General features: G+C 48.2%; 1 protein-coding gene across 2 annotated transcripts in view; it reads left to right on the forward strand.

Moving 5' to 3' along the window:
- The window catches only part of PARVB (parvin beta), an 81567-nt gene that overhangs the window by 53812 nt on the left and 8373 nt on the right, over positions 1 to 19382 (forward strand). For both annotated transcript variants that reach the window (XM_051962332.1, XM_051962334.1), the window contains exons 4-10: positions 5836 to 5938; positions 9505 to 9645; positions 11415 to 11530; positions 12651 to 12709; positions 13587 to 13606; positions 15467 to 15528; positions 16591 to 16659. In XM_051962332.1, coding sequence (XP_051818292.1) covers positions 5836 to 5938; positions 9505 to 9645; positions 11415 to 11530; positions 12651 to 12709; positions 13587 to 13606; positions 15467 to 15528; positions 16591 to 16659 — 570 coding nt within the window. The remainder of the gene's footprint in view (positions 1 to 5835; positions 5939 to 9504; positions 9646 to 11414; positions 11531 to 12650; positions 12710 to 13586; positions 13607 to 15466; positions 15529 to 16590; positions 16660 to 19382) is intronic.

Below are 19382 nucleotides of genomic sequence, written 5' to 3' on the forward strand. Positions count from 1 at the left end.
TTGGGGACCCCTAGGTGGGCATCGACTTCCCCAGTGAAACACAGCTTGCTTTTGAGTCTCCAGATCTGACACATAGTAGGTACTTAATAAAGGCTTAATGAATGATTGATCACTGAGCCCTGCACTGGACTCCAGAGCTGGGGGATCGAGTCATTTATTCTTTCAAAAAATGTAAGATTTCTGAGACAAGGCATTTAGCAGGTGCTAAATAATTGCTTATTGGTTGGTTTTCAAAATGTGTTGTTAGTTTCATTTTTTTAAATTAAATTTATTTGTTTTTATTACACATTGCTTTATGAATCATGTTGGGAGAGAAAAATCGAAGCAAAAGATTAAAAAAAAAACCCAGAAAAAAGAACATAGCATGTGTTCATTTACATTCAATCTCTTAGTTCTTTTTCTGTTTGCAGATGGCGTTTTCTGTCCAAAGTTTATTGCAATCGCTTTGGATCATTGAACCGCAGAGTTGATCATCACACATTCTTGCTGTGACTGTATACAGTGTGTTTCTGGTTCAATTTGTTTTGCTCAACATCAGTTTGTGGAAGTCTTTCCAAGTCTTTCTAAAATCCGCTTCTTCATCATTTTTTTTTAACAAAACGATAATATCCCATTATCTTCCTGTACCAACACTTATTCAGCCGTTTCCCAATGGATGGGCGTCTGCTCATTTTCCAGTTCTTAGCTCGTTGCTCTCCTTTTGATCGAGTTTCAGATTAATGACTCGTTATACCCTCCATTTGGGGTCTGGACCTGATGAATCCGTGTCTCCATGATGTGGGGTAATGAATGAGCAGCCCTACAGCCCAGATAGGCATCTTTGTAATAAATGACTTTATAGAATGGTTTAAAATATATACATACATACATACACACATATATATAGGTTTAAAATACATACATATATGTGTGTGTGTATATGTATATATCTATATGTATATATATTATATACAATATAATAATAAATGTATACTTTATGTATATATATATTTAAATTTCTTTCTGCATGTGTATAAATCATAAGATATGTCAGTTTAGAGACATCTCTCCTCCAGATGTTCATGTGGACTCTTTGTTCCCAATCTGTGATATTTTAATTCTCCCTCACCCTCAGACTCCTTCTGCCCTTTTTCTCTGCCCCGGCTTCTCTTGCCCAGGGTGGGCTGTCTTGTTGCTCCCTGCAACCTTGGTATTTGGAAATGGAGAGCGGTAATCCACGGAATAAAGGACACCTAAAGCTCGATGACATCATCTGCCGGTTCTACCGGACCTCTGATAGTCATCTGCATTCTGGGAGGGTTCCTGCGCGTGGTTTGGTCAAAATGAAAAAAAGACTGGACATTTGTGTGATTCTTGAGGGCAGGGAAGCTCTTACTCTCCATATTGGATAAAATCACGGGGAAATGGCTTCCTATCTGTAACTAGTGCCACGATGAAGGAGGGTCCGATTTAATCATTTTCCAGTTCCTTGGTGCTTGGTACAATAAGCCACTGGAAAGAAACGGCCCCCACAGGAACAGTGACCTCCTGTATCTGGGGGCACCCGGGATGCAGTCCTCGTGGCTTTCAGAAAGGATTGTTGTCTGCTTGCATCCTTCCTTAGCGAATTTAAGGTGGGATGCTTTGCGTGCATTTGGAAGTGATTAAAATCCGGCTCTCGTGGCTCTGGGGGGAGGCGGACTGGAACCCCATTGTAATTCAGAAAGGACTAATGGAAAAATCATGTTTTATTCTGGTTCAAGTGGCCCCAGGAGCCACTTAATGTATAGCGCGTGAAGACTTTGCCAAGGACGTGAGAAATAGAGGTATGAGACATTCTCCTTCATCCTTCGGATGGATAAGAGTCTGCCTGGAGGGAAATGTGTTGTCTAGAAATAATAATTGGTGTCCTCCTTTCAGAAAGTAACATGTGAAGTGGGTTATTGGAGGAATAGATGAGATTCAGAGCTGCAGGGGACTACATCTAGCCAAACTGCATCTTACGGAGAGGGAAACTGAGGTCTCGGGAGGGTGAGTGGTTTAGGATTCAGGTGGAGACCTTGGAGGGGACCTCACAAGCCATCGAGTCCCACCTTCTCATTTTACAAATGGGGAAACTGAGGCCCTCTTTCTCCACCACGAGTTGTTTGAAAGAATAAGACTGTTCTAACCAGATGCCCGGCAGATTTGGATTAATCCCTGCCTGTAGCTCCTCTTCTAATTTAGTGTGAAATGTTTATTAAGCAACTACTAAGTGCAAGCCTGCTGTGATTGTGGGAAGGGGGAGTGACCCACAGTTTGGGCTCGTTCCTGCCCTGCTCTTGGCCATCCCTTACCCCAGGGCTCTCTTTCTTCACCCCGGTCCTTTTCCATTCCTTTCCCCTCATTAACTCAAGAGCTCAGACAGCCAGACAAGCCCCACAAGGAGGTTTGGCAGAGACAAGTACTTTTTATTACTTAGAGAATACCCACAGAGAAAAGTCATCTTTTCAACTCAGCAGATGTGTGTGCAGGTGTGTGTGTGTGTGTGTGTGTGTGTGTGTGTGTGTGTGTGTGTGTGGTGGGAACCGAAGGTCAAGTGATGGAGAAGGTCGGCAGGGATGACATTTCCCTTTTGACACAATAAGTTCTGTCCTTTTGTCTCTTCCTTCCCTTCACTGTCCCTAAGCTGCCTCCCTTCTTTATTCTAGTCTGATCCTATAACGTAGCTGGGATGGGTATGTATGATTTCTATCTCAGAAATCTTTGTGGTTGATTTTGTGAAAATGAATCTGCTTTAGTTCTAAAGACACGTATACGTCCTATGTCTTAATCTCTCTTCTACTTCCCACTTTCTCGGTCTTTTTTTCTCTGTCATTCTGACTCTGGGCCTGTTTCTGCCTCTATCTCTGCTTCTTGAAAATTTCCTTGAGTCATAGGGTATTATTTATTTCTTTTTCTTTTGAGTCTGGAAGGGATATTAAAGATCCTTTAGTTCACTCTCTCCCTTCCCCCATTGCATACAGAAGGAAAATAAGACCTTGAGAAATTCAATGACGTATACAACGTCCCTTGGTGATCAATAACGAGACTGGCCCTTGAACCCAGGGCTCCTGACTTCAGTTCTCTTTATTTCCTTCCCTAGCCTTGCAGTGTTTTCCCAGAAAGTTAGGGCCCTGTGGCTGTAGCTCACATATTTTGGATAGCTCAGGTTGTGTATGACCATCCTAATCCAACCATTGTTTATATTTTATACAGGCATAAGGTGTTTTAGAGGATGCATGACCTCCAACCCTGTTTGATTTCTATAAGAAACTAATGCCCCCTCCCCTTTTTTTTTCCCCATGGACTCCATTAACAGACTTATGATGCTCTTTTTTCATAGACTCCATTAATAGACTGGTGATACTCTTTTTTTCATGGACTCCATGAACCGACTTAGGATCTTTTTTTTGTATATTTCATTAATAGACTTATGATGCTTTTTTTTTTTCATGGAGTTCATTTTATTTTTTTCATAGACTTAGATTTATTAAGAGATTTATTGTTAGGGATGTTTCTCCTTTGCTTTATATAAATTATATGTCTTATTTATTGTTTATATCTTTCATCTACAGATAAGAAACCAAGACAGACAGCAGTAAAGTGACCCATTAAGTGTCTCGGGCAAAATTTGAATTCAGGTCTTCCTGATTTCAGGTGCAACATTCTATCCCTGAGCCACATAATTCCTTGCCCTTGTGCCCAATTCCATGCTTCAAGTTCCCAGGATTTTACAGAATAATAGACTCATATTTGCAGATCTGGAAGATACTTTACAAATCATCAAGCCCAGCTTTATTGTTTTTCAGCTGAGGACGTTGAGCCGCAGAGAAGTTAAATGATTTATCCAAGCTCACCCGGCTAGTAAATGTCCAAAGGCGAGTTTGAACACGGGCCTTCTTGACTACAGGTCAAAGGACCGTGGTGTCCATCTTCTTCAGAGAGCCTTTTCTGAGCTTCCAAGTTTAATTATCTTTCTCTATCCCATCCTGTCCAATTAATCACCTGGAAACTAGGGCATCTTGCCATTTTCTCTGTTGCTGGGGAGGGAGTAATGTATAATGAGGTTGGAGTGGTAGGAAGAAATCGGGTTGTGAAAGTTTTTAAAATGCCAAATGGATGAGTTTATATTAGGTTCTTGAGTTAATAAGGAGCAAGTGGAGTTTTTTGGGGAGGGGATGGGACGTGGTCAGATGGGCACTTTAGGAAAACCGTTTGGCAGCCGTGCAGACGATGGAGGGGGTTGAGGAGCATGTTAAATAGGGAGACCAATTAGAGGCTAATGGAACAGCCTGAGTAAGAGCTAATGAGGGATGATGAGGATTAGGGGCCGATACAAGGGATCTAGGGACCCAGAAGTGGCAAGACTTGGCAGTGGATGAAATATAAGGAAGAGGAAGGAGTGGAGGATAATGCCCAGATTACAGAGCTGGGTGATTGGGAGGATGGCGGGGGAGATTCAGAAGAGGGGAGGGCTCGGGGGGAAAGATAACGACCTCCACTGGGACATGTTGAGTCTGAGATGTCTTTAGGAACATCTAGTTCAAGATGTTCAGTAAGCGGCTGATGATCTGGGGCTGAAACTCAGGGGAGAAATTGAGGCTGGGCTCATACACATGAATCATCTTCATGGAGGTGTTAATTAGACCCAAGAAGAGAGCCTAGGACAGAGTCTGAGAGCCAATTAGAGGTGCTCATACGGATTGCTTCCTTGGTTCTCCAAGAGGACTGTGACGTGCAAGTGAATTGGATTTCAGTGAGGGAGGCTGTGCAAGGTCACCTGCCTCACTTTCCCCTCCGGAGCCCTCTGGGTCCAGTGGTCTGCCGAAGCAGGAGTGGTCAAGGAGGGCCAGGACCAGGAGAGGGCCTCAGGAAAACCCAGAGAAGGGGGAGGATGCAAGAGTGGTCAGTCATCATTTGGCCATTAAAGTCACTGGTAATTTTGGAGGGAGAAGCTTCAGCTGAATGATAAGATTAGGAGCCAGATTTTGAGGGAGGGAAGGAAACAAGCATTTAATAAGTGCCTACTGTTTACTAAGTGCTTTACAAACATAATTTCATGGAAGAGAGAGGAGATACAACTGAGCCATGTGGCGGCTCTTTCTAGGAAGTTTTTGAAGGAGAGGATATCAGACACCAGCTGGGCCAGTGGAAGGTTGTCACAGAGGTGGAAGACTTGGATCCATTTGAAGGTAGTAGAGAGGGAACAACTAGGGCGAGGTAGTAGGTCCAGGAGAGAGGGGGATGATTAGGGTGGGATCTGCTGGAGGACACTGGGGATGATGGGATCATGGGCTTGGCAAGGAGAAAGGAGGAAGAGGTGATGTCTAGGGAAAGGAGGTAGTATGTAAAGAAAACCTTCAAGTGCTTCATAAATGTCGGCAGCTGAGAGCACCGTGGACAGAGTGCTGGTTTGGAGTTAAGAAAACCTGGATTCAAACCCTTACCTAGTATGTGACTCTTTGCAAGTCACTTCACTCGACCTCAGTTAGCTCTTCTGTGAGAGAGGGAATAATTGCTCCTCCCTTCCAGGGCTGTTGTGAAGGTCAGATAGTGTTTGTAAAACAAAGGGCACCGTACCCGCCCGCAGATGGTGTTACATAAATACTGGCCATGATGATGGTGGGGATAAATGCTTTTGAGGACAAACCACCGCCTTTCTTAGTCTGCTCACTCTAACTTTGCTCTTAGTTTGGAGGACTTCTCAAATGGGAGAAGGGTCCTTTGGTGTCTCCAGGTTTCTCCCTCCTCGGACCCATGACCTAGTGAACGGCCGGTTCTGGTCCAGGTCACACCTTACCTCGTGAGGTATCAACTCCTGATTTTATTTCTTAGGTTTTAATTGACTGGATTAATGATGTGCTGGTGGAGGAGAGGATCATCGTCAAGCAGCTGGAGGAGGATCTGTATGACGGGCAGGTGCTGCAGAAGCTTCTGGGTGAGTTAGGGGCCCAGAAAAGGCAGGGAGGGGGATGCTCTTGTGGGCCCACGGGAAAGAGTGGATTCCAGCTCTGTGGGCTCCTTGCTGACCTGTCTGTCCAGGTGAGATGGGTGGAGCTGGGAGGGACGTTGGGGGCCACCAAAGCCAACTGTGCATCTTACAGAACAGGACACCGAGGCTCAGGACACCACTCTGACATGGTCTGTCTCTTTGGGAAGGATAATTGGAGCAGTGATTCTCAGCAGATCTTTCTTCTTTCCTCTCTTCCTCTTCTCTCACTTGCACCTCTTAGTGTGTATCATATGCTCAATTATTACAGGGTCCCCTTGTAAACTGGGGAGGGGAGTGTGCTAACCATTAGGCTTTCCTCCTCTCAGGCCCTATTGCCTTCAAATAATTCCAGAGGAAACTGAAGATAGATGGTTTTGCTTCCATTTTCCAGATGAGAAAACTAAGGCTTGGAAAAGATTATAGCACCATTTCTATAAATTATGATAAGAGATGATATAATGATAGGACATCTTAAGAGAATAGTAGCATGACAATAATTTACTCCAGACAAAAGAAGAGAGGAAGGGAGAGAGAGAAGAAAGGAGAAAGGGAAGGAAGGGAAAAAAGAAGTGAGGAAGGAAAGAAGGGAAGAATGAAGGAAAGGAGAAAAGGGACAAAGGGAATGAGAGAAGAGTCAAGGAAGAATGGAGAAAAGGAGGGAAGGGAGAGAGGGAAAGGAAAGAGGAGGGAACAAAGGAAAGGAGAGAGGGAAGGAGGAAAGAAGGAAAGAAAAGAGAAAAGAAAGGGATTATGAGAATCAGAAGAATGAAGGGAGGCAAGGAAGAATGGAGAAAGAAAGGAAGAAGGGAGGAAGGAGGGAAAGGAGAGAAGAAAGAAAGGAAAGGAAAGAGGGAGGGAAGGATGGAGGAAAGAGGGAGAGAAGGGGGAAAGGAAGGAACCTGCTCATTCAGAAGCACCCTGAGAGCATTTTTTGGATAATGGCGCCCCTCTGCCACGTTTGTTGTGAGCCTGAGGAGCACAGGGCCTTTCTGCCATTGTTTGCTTGCCTTGGGTCTCTAGAGAGCCTGCAGCGCTCAGCACATGCTAAGTGCTAACATGCTTTTCCACTCACATATTCATGACTTCATTCTTTTAATTTTTGGTCCCTGTTCCGCACTCCGTCACTCTTGATGGAATTGCAGCGAGGGAAGCGGCGTTTGGGGGATACTTGGGCTGCTTCTCGTTTTCCATCCCAAGCACGTGGGCTCTGAAGTCGTGGCTGTCCCCCCCGGCCTGTGATTCCCAAGCCGACAGCTAAATCGGGCGCGTCCCCTTTGGGCTTCCGAATGGTGGCTCGTGCCGTCCTCCCGGGTGGGCGCTGCGGGCCTTGCCTTCTCCCTGGGGGCTTCTTGACCTGCCCCAGCTGTCAGGGCTGGGCCTGGGAGCCCGTTCGCTGCCTCTCAGTGCTTCCACTCCCGTTCCCCAGAACCCTCCTCTCCATCCTTCTCCTTGACCCCCCGCAGCCTGGGACGCCGTCTCCCTGACACGCTCTTGTGGTTCCTGTGGCTGTTCTCCCCTGGCTTTTATGGTCTGAGCACACCGTGGTCCTCCCCTGGATCTTTAGCCAGGTCTCACCTGCTAGTACCGTGAGCAGAGCCCCCCTCAAGGTTCTGTGCTGGGCCTGGGCTCCCTTCAGGATCCCATTAGCCCCGCCCGGATGGTCCTCAGCCCCCCTCCTGACCTCCTGCCTGCTGGATTGGGCGTCGTATTGGACCGTAGACTCAACGTGTCCAAAACGGACTTTCCCCGAGGAGGCCTGTTCAGGGAGATTCTCAGAAAGTGCCTGGTATGTGGGAGAGCCAGTAATGGGAGGTCAAGGCAGGCAAGGCCAGTCCCGGGGCTCTGAGGCGGGCCGGCGGGCTTCCAGAAAGGGAGGGAGATGGGAGGGACATCTTTGGTTAGAAGGACCCCCAGAAGCGGGGTAGCTGCTGCCCTCAGGAAGCTTACATTCTAACAAATTCACTGAGATTTGGCAAGCCACTTGCTTTTTCTCTATAAAAATGGGTTGGATTATGTCAAAGGTCACTTTCAGCTGTAACATTTTGGGGTGGGAAAGTTTAAAATAGGAGATTATCAGCTTCACTTTATTAATTTGGGGAGGCAGAGACGTGGGGGAACTTTGGTTCCCTCTATAAAAGGAGGGGGTTGGACTCAGTGACCTCTGAGGTCCCTTCTGGTCCAGAGCTAAGATCCTGTAGCATCATGGGAAGAGGGAGTTTCCTTTCCAGAAATTTTCTGCCCCGAAATAATCACAAGTGTAAACCAAAAAGAAAAAAGAAAAAGTGTTTTTAATCTGGCTTTGTCCTCCATCCCTTCTTCCTCCTTCCCTTCCCCCAGCAGGTTTAACTTCCCAAGGTTATGGTTGACCTCCCTCTCTGGGAGGCATCCCAGAAGCACGTTGAGTGACAGAAACCCTGAAAATGATTTTTTTGTCTTTCGTTGGCTGTAGATAAGCCATATGTGAATGGTCAAAATGTCATCATTTTTTTAGCTATTTTTAAAAACATTTTTTCCAAGTAGCTTTTATTCTCTTTCTCGAGCTGAAGGCAGCAGGGTCTTGTGAAAAATCTGGAGGAAGAGATGCCGATCAGCTGCCCCTTCTTGCCCTCTCCCCCTGCACCCAGTCCCACGTGCAAGGGCTCCCCTGCTGATTCTGCCCAAATCCGCTCTACAAAGCGGCGAGATTGAGCCAGCCAAAGCCGGCTTTGGGGGTCTCGCCTTCAGTAATTGCACTGCAAGCAGATTGAACGAGCAGGGTTTGTTCGGCTCAAAGCTCGCTCCTGGTAATAAAGCAGTCGGGGAATATCCGGGAAGATCTAATCATTCTTACTGACGTGGAAGTGTGGGAGGAAAAAGGGGATAGTGGGAGAGAGGGAAAAAAAAACGCTTTTAAGTTGTTTTTTCTTTTTTATCAAAATCCTCATCCTTCTGAGGCAGATTCTCCAGCCTGCCCTACTTAAATGACCTTTCTCTTCTGCTGGATTTCACATTCTTATTTCTTCTTGGACTCTTCCCTACCTCCTCCCTCTTCTCCAGGGGCCCTTTTCTAAGGGAGATGGTTAGGAAGTATATTGTAGAAAAAGCACTGAATGAATGAATAGGCATTTATTAAGCACCAAACACACGCCAGACGTAGCGTTAAGTGCTGGGGATACAAACCCAGAAGCAGGGTAGCTGCCACATTCTATAAGCTCTCACTGTGATTTTGGCAAGCCACTTGCCCGGTTGCGCTCAGTTTCTTTTTCTGTAAAAACGGGTTGGATTAGGTCAAAGGTCTCTTTCAACTGTAACATTTTGTGATGGGAAAGTTTAAAGTCGGAGATTATCAGCTTCACTTTACTAATTCAATGGATGGAGAAATGAATGAATAAATGAACAAAAAGGATTCATCTTTGGCTCTCTGAGAACTTCCTGTGGCTCCAGATTGCCTCTTTGCCTAGGGGAGGTGCAGGGAGACCCCGCCATGATTACCTCCCTCAACCCTGCCCTTTCACCCTTTGTCCTCCCTGCAGAAAAGTTAGCCAATCGCAAACTGAACGTGGCCGAGGTGACGCAGTCAGAAATTGGTCAGAAGCAAAAGCTGCAGACCGTCCTGGAGGCGATATACGACGTCCTGCGGCCCCACGGCTGGGCCATCAAATGGAACGTGGACTGTGAGTAGGATGTGCCCTTGGAGCCGGGCGGGCGGGACCGTAGCTCCCGAGGGGGATTTCTTTTTTCGTTAGACGTGATCTGACTTCCACAAAGCCGGGACGGTCAACAGTGGATTATCTGGCCCAGTGGAGGGGAACCATGGTCTGGATAAGCCCCACAGTCAGTCACTGGAAAGTGTTTCATGCAGGGCTTCAGAGGCTTGTGTGTTTATGGTATTAAGCAGAATAGTGTCGGGATTTAAATCAGCAGGGAAGGGCCAGATCGGGCCTCTGGCACTAAGATTCCAAACCATGGACCCCGCATCCTGGCTCTGTAGCTGGTATGGACTTCAGAAGTCATCGCGCTCAACCCCTATACAGAGGGGGAAACTGAGGGAGGGGGAGGAAGGATCCTGTCCAAGGTCATGTAGTCAGTGGGCATCATGGAGCCATCATAGGGGGGCTGGGCCTGGTTCTGGAGGACCGAGGGCCTGGCGGGGCTTAGATCCCTCAGTGCAGAGGGAGGAGAAGCCCTGAACCTCTAGATTCTCACTTCTCAGTTCATCTCTTGAGACACTGAATTTAGAGTTGGGGCCCTTAAACATCATGAATCGGTGAAGAAGGCATCTTACTAAGGGCTTGGTCTCGAGACCCGGCGTGCCACAGGAAGCATCAGATGCTCCTTTAACTCTGGAGCCTGCCGGTCCCCTTGCCCCATCCTTGCACATTTCGTCCCGCCCGGCTGTGGGTGCTGTAAGTTTTCCTTCCCTTTCCCTCACTCCCGTACCTGCCCTGGCTCCACTATCCATCTCAGGACCTCCTGGGACCCTCCCACTCCTTGCTCCCCCTTTCCAGAATAGAAGATAATTACTATTAGATGTTTTCTGGAGGGCAGAGAGCCTCTCTGCTAAGTAAGAGCAAATGGAAGAGTCCGGGGGATGCCGGCTAATTAACCCGAGCAGGTGTTACCTGTCAGTACCAACCTGAAAGCAGAATTCACCCCCGGACTCCTCCCGCCGTACGGCCTCCCTCACAGCACGCACTAACTACTGTGGCAGACAAGCGATAGCGTGGTTCCGTCTTGGGACAGCAGAGAGCATTCATTTCAACACAACTCTTTTCCCACTCAACGGCCTGCTTGAAACACAAGCCACAGCTGGCCTGGTTGGCCCCGGGGCCTAGTTCTTAAAGGCCATGGGCCATGGGAAGCTTAGGTCTCTCAGGGCAGAGGGAGGGGAGGTCCTGGACCTCCGGGGCACATTTTTCTAGACCCCCCCTCCCCATTTCTCACCTATTGAAACATAGAATTTAGAGTTAGGGGCCCTTAAAGATTGTGAATCAATGAGGAAGGCATCTTGGTTTTGAGAAGTTTACATTCTAAAAAGGGAAGACTGCCCAAGAGGCAGGGGGACATCTCCTCTAGTTGACAAATAAGAAAATGATGAGCAGAGCAGTTCAGTAACTTACCCATCATCCCGTGGGAGGTAATCAGTAGTGGTAGGACTCAAACCCAGGTCTCTGGCTTCAGAGGGCCAGAGACTGTCAGAAGGGACCTCGGCGATCAAATACTCTCATCTTACAGATGAGGAACCTGGGCCTGGAGTTGAGGTATCTTGTTCAGAATACCCAGGAGGAGGCAGGATTCGAATCCAAGCCCAGTGTTCTTTCTGGTGTTCTTCCTTATTACTGCCCACTCTCCCCTCCGGACTGCATTCTCTTTTTCGGTGTTTAGTTTTTTACTTCATGTGTAACATTATTCAGAAGGCCCTCCCTTCCCTTTCCCTCTGTAGCAATCCACGGGAAGAACCTCGTGGCCATCCTTCACCTGCTGGTTGCCTTGGCCATGCACTTCCGAGCTCCGATCCGGCTCCCTGAGCACGTCTCCGTGCAGGTGGTGGTCGTCAGGGTGAGTGTCGCCACGCCCCGGCCCCCGAGCCCGCGTCTGGCCCTCCCCTGGGCGGGCTTTTTGTACCCTCTTCTTTCCTCCTGAGAGGAGGCTCTGCTCTGTTTTCCTTTTTGATGAAATTTATCGCCCACCCTGGATTTGAGATAAATGGTGGGAATGAGAAACAGGGCCATGTTTGAAGGGAAGGCGAGCCCACGGCTCCCCGAGCTTTCAGCTTTAATTTCCAAGATGTTTTTCAAAAGCCACATTGATCTCCTCCTGGAGCCGTGTGTCAGCATTCAATATTCGGCCCCTCGTTGTGCTTCTCCGTCAGGGGAGAAGGCGCAGGCAGGGGGAGTGAGGGGCTTCCGAGACGCGGCGCTCTCCCCGCTCGCTGCCCACCTGCCTTCGCCTTCGCGGGGTGACGCGGCACGGAGAACAGGGGGGGTGGAGGGCTGTGGGAGTGAGAGAATGTAGGAGATGTACCCGTGAGGGTGCGGTTCTGAACCTGAGATTAGAACAGGGGAAGGGGTCCAGGAAAAGCCCCGCCCTCCCCTCTTTGCAGAGGTGGGGGGCCACGGGGGCAGAACGCAGCGTGCACCGCTGGCCCGAGTTTTGTCTCCACGATGCCCCCAGCAGCTCTTATTGGGAGATGCTGAAAGTGCTCACCTCCAGCCCTTCCCCTGCTCTGCTCATTCTGTCTGCAGTCACAGAGCCAGGGAGCGTCTCTGGGGCTCAGGGCTGACGCCGAGATTCCAGCCTCCTGGCCCTCTTTTGGCAGTCCTCCCCATCCTCCTGGTCCCCGTTGCCGCGTCTGCGCCCCGTCCTCCAGATCCCTCCCACCCAGCAAAGTCTGCCAGTGCCCTGTCGCCTTCCCTCAGGGTCTGACCCAGCAGAGGTGCTGGCGAGCAGCGCCACTCGAGTCCTGCCTGCGACTTCCTTTCCCCCCCTTCTCCTCCTCCCCGGGCTGTCTAATCGGGGTCTGGGGGATGGAAGGCCGCCCCTTCCAGCTAACACAGCCAGCGTGCTGAGAGGCCTTGGGAGGCAGGCCGAACACAAGGCAGGGGGGGCTTGTGGGGCCCGGCCGGGGGGCTCCTGCGAGAGCAGCACTTACGGTCATGGGGTCCTTGGGGTCTTTCAGAAGCGGGAAGGCTTGCTGCACTCGACCCACGTGGCGGAGGAGCTGACCACCACCACTGAGTAAGTGCCCCCCACCCCCTTCTCCGGGGCCACTGATTGAGGGTTATCTCTGTTCTTGCCCCTGTCGTCACAACCCTTCTCATCCTCTGTAACACCGTGCGTCCCCTGCACGGCGTGCAGCCATTTCCCCGTTAATCTTGGGAAGCAGCTTTGAAGGCAGCTCCTATCCTGTCCTGTCCTATACCTCCAGCAACGTTCCTTTCTCGAATGTTTATGACACAATCGCCTTAATTCCCAAAGATTTGGGGCCTTTTGCTCCCTTCCCCTGGTTCTCCCGATTCCCCCCCTTCTTCTTCCCTGAGATGTAAACAGTTATAACATGTGCAATCGTACAAAATGTATTTCTCTATTAATCTTGTTATGAAAGAAAACAGACCAAAAACCCAAGCCCCCAGAATGACCCACTAAAAAATAAGCTTTTAATGTCTCAATAAAATATAAAAAAAAAATGTTTAAAATAAAATGCAATTTTATTTTAGTTTTATTTTATCTATAGATAAAATATATATTATAAATATATATTTATTTTATATAATTATATATTATAATGTAATTTATTAAATTACTGCAATTTACATTTCAATGTAAGCTAATTAGATTGAAATACAGTTATTAGAATAAAAAAAAAAATTCCTGTATCACAGGTGAAGAATGTCTGCTTTTTATAAGGACGACAAGATGGGGATAAAATAAAAAGCTCTGATGATAAAATAAAAGGCTGTGACGAACGATTAATTAGGTGAATTATTCTCTAACCAAAACAATCAGTAACTGTCAGTGTTCCTTTATTCATCGTCTTTTTCTCTCCTTAAGAATCCTTTCCCTACTTAAATGAGCCTGCTCTAACAGAGAGTTCCTCTCCTGTTTTCATTTGCAGGATGATGATGGGAAGATTTGGTGAGTAATCTGGGAAATGGACACGTTATTAATGATAATGGATTATTGCTAGCATTTATAGAGCACCTACTGTGTGCTGGCTCCTGTGCTAAGTGTACTTACACTTTATAGATTTCTCATTCGATTGCCCAGCCACCCTGGAAGATAGTGCTCTTCTCACCTCATTTTACAGCTGAGGAAACTGAGGCGGCCAGAGGTGAAGTGTCACTCTGCTCATTGGTGTCTGAGGCTGGATTTGAATTCAGGTCTTCCTGCCTGTGCACGGTGACGCCCCCTAGCTGTTACATTTTCAGGCCAAGCTGATGGACTTTGGACCTGTTTTACTCCTATTGGAGCAGAGCGAGGTGATCTTGTCCCCTCAGCATTTTTCTCTCATGGTGTAAAATATTGAGAGGTCATGGTCATGTCGGGTCACTGACCTCCCTGGCCCTCAGTTTCCCCCTTTGTAAAATGAGAATTCACATCTTAATCTGGGGCTCTGTGATCTCCTCCCTGGGTGTTGAGAGCATTCATAAGCAGGCGAACTAAATTTCCCTTTTTTGGGGGTTCCTCTTGGCTGAGCCAGAAAGGCCGAGACTCTCACCTCGGCCACCTGGTTGGCCCGTGGAGTGGAAGTCTCCAGAGCCTCCTCTGGCAGTGGCTCATGAAGGGCTCCTCCTCTTAATAGGAGGAAGCATCCTCAGGGAGGGAGGGATCATGATGTGGGGTCGCCATGGCAACAGCCTCCCGTTTGCCGCCTTCCTCCTCCACTGCCCTAGGCTATCCCTGGAAACTGGGCTGGCTGCCGGGTGGGTGGGACCCGCACCCCTTCTGTGGCTGGAGACGGATTTGGGAGGGGAACCACAGACGGGTGCTTTGGGGAAGGGGGAGGGGATGGCGTTTCTCTGCTCCCTCCCAACATCCCTCAGATCTAGGTGGTCCCTGTTCACTGGCTGGTCCTCTCTGGGGGGGATGTTCTTGCTCTGGCAATCTTTAGGTTCCTCTTCCAGATCCCCCTTTGGGGAATTGAGGGCAGCTTATTGAAGGCCCTAAAGCTGAGGTTTTTGACTTTGTTTCTGCCCCGGACCCCTTTGGCAGCCCCTCTGGTGAAGCTTCAGAGACCTTTGAGAATCAGTGCACGGAATAAAATGCAGGGGATTACAAAGGGAAGCAATCGCACTAGATGCAGTTATCCAACTATTTCCCCCAAACCCCAACAAATAAGTTCCCTGGTCCCCTGACATCTGTCCACAGGCCTGTTGGCTTCTGTAGGCCCAAGGTTAAAATCTCCATGCTGTTTGGACACCGAGAGGCTGACTCTGCCCGAGTCCGGCTTAACATCAGCTTGAGACTTTAATGGTGGCACTTGTGGTAGTAATAATAATAATAGCAATAGAAATAATAACAGTAATGGCAATAGTACTAGGTACCATTGCTATAGAGCTTCAGCATTTGCAACTCACTTTACAAATATTCTCTCTTTCATCTCCACATCCTGCTGCTGTTATTGTCCTCATTTTACAGATGAGGCGACTGAGGCAGGCGGAGGCAGAGTGCTTTAGCCAGGCTCGCACAGGCCTGATTTGAGCTTGCGTCTCAAGTACCATCTTTTACCGGCTGCTTCGCCTAGTGTACCTTAATTCAATCCGGTTTAATTCAGGAAACGTTTATTAAGCACCTACTATGTGCCAGGCACTGGGCTAAGCTTTGGGAATACAAAAAGAAGCTTATGGTCCCTCAGGGAGCTTACAGTCTCACGGGGAAGGCTGCAGGGGCATAACTGGCCCCTTCAGAGATGGGCCTGGCCTGAGAGGTCTCTCCCTGCATCCTCCTCGGCTCTCCCTCCCTCACCCAATGTTTCTCACTCCCTTCGCCCCACAGAAAGGGACGCCTTCGACACGCTCTTCGACCATGCCCCGGATAAGCTCAGCGTGGTGAAGAAGGTAAGCCGGGGTCGGCTCTGGGCTCCCAGGGGCTGCGGGGGCTTGAGATCCAGAGAACCCCCCCCGCTGTTGTTCTGTGGAAGCTAATTCAGATTCAAGCTCCTTCCTCATCTTCGTGGCTCTTTTTTGTAAAGCGCAGAGGCCTGTTGGATCTTGCTCTTTCTGATAAGCATTTAAAGTCTTATTTGAAACCCTTTCTCTGAGCTTGCCTGTCAGAATGGGGCTGGAGAGTAAATTGAGCCCATTTTTCTTCCAGACAGGTATACAAAGGAGAAAGGGTCTTGAAGGGCCTCATCAGCTCCTGCAGATGTCAAAGACTTGAATGGGGAAAAAACAATCCCCCAATCATGTGAATTTTCCTCCCTTGAAGTCGGCACTGTTAAGAGCTGATCAGCCTCCAGGAGTATCTGGCCTGAATTTTTTTTAAAAAAAATTTATTGTTAAAGACATTGAAACCCTGGTAGGGCCTAGAAATACATTAAATCTATGTCTTTATTCGGGTGAAATAGGATAAATGGAGGGATTGGCTCCGTCTCTGAGAAAGCGCACAGCTGGTCACTGGGGCCTGTGACGTAGCCGCTCCTTTGTCTGAGACCATCCCTTCATCTGCATTTGTCTGCAGACCTTCAAGTGGGTGGGGGTGTGGGGTGGGCCTGCAGGCGGGACGGGCAGAGGCTTCCGAGAAGCTCCTGACAGTCAGAGTTCTAGTTGTTGGATCCTGGCACTCACACATTCAAAAGGCCGTCCCATGGAAAAGGAAGCGAGAATGTGTTCTCTGGAGCATGGAAGGGGCGGGGTAGAATGGGGTGGGTCTCCTCTCCATTCCAAGGACAGTTTTCTCAAGCAGCAGTGGGCTCCCCTTCACACAAGGGATGTCATTGTACTTCCCATCATTCCGTGATGGATGCCCCCGTCCCATTGACGCATCAGACTTTGTTTCATTGGCTTTTACTTTTGAAAGTTTAGTATTTTTTTCCCAGTCCCCCGCCCTGTTCCCAGTGGGCCTGCGGGGTCCAGGCTGGCCATCATTAACCCTTGTTTTCCACGTTCTTGTCCCTACAGTCTCTAATCACATTTGTGAACAAACACCTTAATAAGTTGAACTTGGAGGTCACAGAGCTGGAGACGCAGGTAAGGCTGGCCCCCGGGCACACATCCTTGTGGCAATAAAGGGCACACTCTGGGACGGGACGGATGCCAGGAGACCCGGTCCAAGGCCTGCCCCAGCTGCCGGCCAGCGGGGCAAGTCCCAGCCGGCTCTCTGGGCCCCGGTGATGTGTCTATAAAAGGAGAGGACCCCCACAGGCAGACAGTGCTTAAGAAAAGCTCCTTGACTGGGTGACTTCAATCTTAATTCGCTTTACTATTTGTAAGTGTACTTTGTAATATTTTTAAGAGGGACATCTGTGTCGTAGCTGATAGAGAGCTGATTTTGGGGCCAGGAAGATGGAGGGATGAGTCCTACATTGACCCCTGGCTGGATGACCCTTAACCTCTAAGCATCTTTCTGGGAGTCATTTAGGAATTCATAAATGAAATCACGGCTCTAGTCCTTATTCCTAATATTCTTCAGAAAAACCGAGCCAAGCCCGTAGAATGGCAGGGCCCGAAGGAAGCCTGAGGAGGCTCTGTTCCCAGGCCTTCTTCAGCCACGTGAAGATGTCGCAGCAGTTCCCGAGCGGTTCTGGGATTCGTGACTTCTCGGCTTTTGGCTGAGACGCTTTTGATAGAGACGCTCCGGCCCAACTCCCCAAAGATCCGGGTCATCCCCGGGCCACGGCGGCTGCCTCTCTATAATAACGAGAGCGTCCGGCTACCTATTAACACTTATCCACCTCCACGGCGGCTCTTGGTTAATGACCCTCCCTCGCCGCCTCTTGGAAGGAATTGAAGAATTTGCCGGGGAGGATAATGGGGATAATTCTAGCACGGATTGGTAAATGAACCCGATTCTCTGACCGTTTTGAATCCTCTCTCTGGTGACTGTGGGACCCCTGAGCAAAGTTTCTTCATCTGTCACGTCCCCCTTGAGGGGTTCTGTGGGGATCCACCGTGAGGTAGCCTGAGATCCCCCGTAAATGTGCTCGTTATCCCCCCTCTTTCTCAGTGAAGGGAGACTGGCCCGTCTTGGAAAATTTTCTGTGAAAATCTTGGAGAGCCACGAGGGTGCCGTGGGGAGGGGCCTGGCTCTTGGCTCAAGAACTGGATCAGAGCCTTGCCCCGGACACAAACTAGCTGGGGGATTCTGGGAGAGCTACTTATTCCTGTAACTCTTAGACTGAATAGTGTGGGTTCCAGCCTGCGTCTGGAGAGCGAGTTCCCAAGTGCCCATTCCTTGTAAAATTTCATGCACTCATTTTAATTCACCATATTCTGAATCCCAAATCCAGTTTCATTCTTCTTGCTCTTCTTTGGGATCTTTGTCAATGGAAATGTTAGTTTTTCATGAGATTTTAGATAGCACTTCTTTGCCTTTGAAGAGTGTGTGTGTGGGAACTATGGTCTTAGAATACAGTATGCCTTTAAAGAGTAGGGGGCTATGGGCTTTAGAATACAACATACCCTTGAAGGGGGGGGCAATAAGTTTAAAATACAGTATACTCTTGAAGAGTGGGGGGTATGGGCTTAGAATTCAGTATACTTTTGAGTGAGGGCCTATGGGCTTAGAATCCAGTATACCTTTGAGTGAGGGCCTATGGGCTTAGAATCCAGTATACCTTTGAGTGAGGGCCTATGCGCTTAGAATCCAGTATACCTTTGAGTGAGGGCCTATGGGCTTAGAATCCAGTATACCTTTGAGTGAGGGCCTATGGGCTTAGAATCCAGTATACCTTTGAGTGAGGGCCTATGGGCTTAGAATCCAGTATACCTTTGAGTGAGGGCCTATGGGCTTAGAATCCAGTATACCTTTGAGTGAGGGCCTATGGGCTATACAGTATACCTTTGAGTGAGGGCCTATGGGCTATACAGTATACCTTTGAGTGAGGGCCTATGGGCTATACAGTATACCTTTGAGTAAGGGCCTATGCACTTAGAATCCAGTATGCTCTTGAGGGATGGGGAAGGACATAGTCTTGGAATACTGAATGCCTCCTCAGACTTTTCCTGACATCCTGGTTAGTTTTGTGGGGCCTTTTCCCCTTCATTTGCTATAAGGGTTTACTCTCTAGGAAAACATGGTGGAAAGCTACCTCATGATACAAATATAGATAAAATAAACTTATTGAAATTTAATATTAAATTAAGAAACACGGTCTGCTGCTGATTGGTAAGTTGGTTCCAAAGCCCTCTCTGCTCACTCTACTGGTTGTTGTTGGGATCAAATCTACATAGAGTTTATGTAAAAGCTGTTTGACTGTAGAACCTCAGTTTTCCCATCTGTGAAGTGTGAATAATACTGCTTTCTTGGAGTTATTGGGAAGGAGGAGAAAAATCTTCAAGGGCCTCTGAAATTGGAACTGTCTTTAATTGGAGCTGCCTGTGGTCGCTGATATTCCCCCCCACTCCCTACTCTGTAATGGCCTGAATCTGGCAGGATTAATTAAGAGCTGCCCTGGCAGGGGAAGCCGCCTCTGGTTCGTCACCATGTCAGCTTTTGTTGCTCTCTTTTTATCAGAGTAGGATCCGCTGCTTATTAAAAAGCCTTCTGCTGAGGTGCCAAGCAACCCTTAGTAAATTAAGGTATGGATTTGAGCTGGGGGGCTGCCAACTTGCATTATTTGAGGGTCTTTCCTCTTGGGAGTTCCCTCAGTATTTAATTACTGATGGGTTGATTGTATGGTACTTTAGAGTTTCCAAAGCATCATATTTTTATATGTTGATATTTACATATAAATAAAAATATGTTATATATA

Source organism: Antechinus flavipes, chromosome 5, assembly GCF_016432865.1.
Source record: "Antechinus flavipes isolate AdamAnt ecotype Samford, QLD, Australia chromosome 5, AdamAnt_v2, whole genome shotgun sequence".
Taxonomy (NCBI): Eukaryota; Metazoa; Chordata; class Mammalia; order Dasyuromorphia; family Dasyuridae; genus Antechinus; species Antechinus flavipes.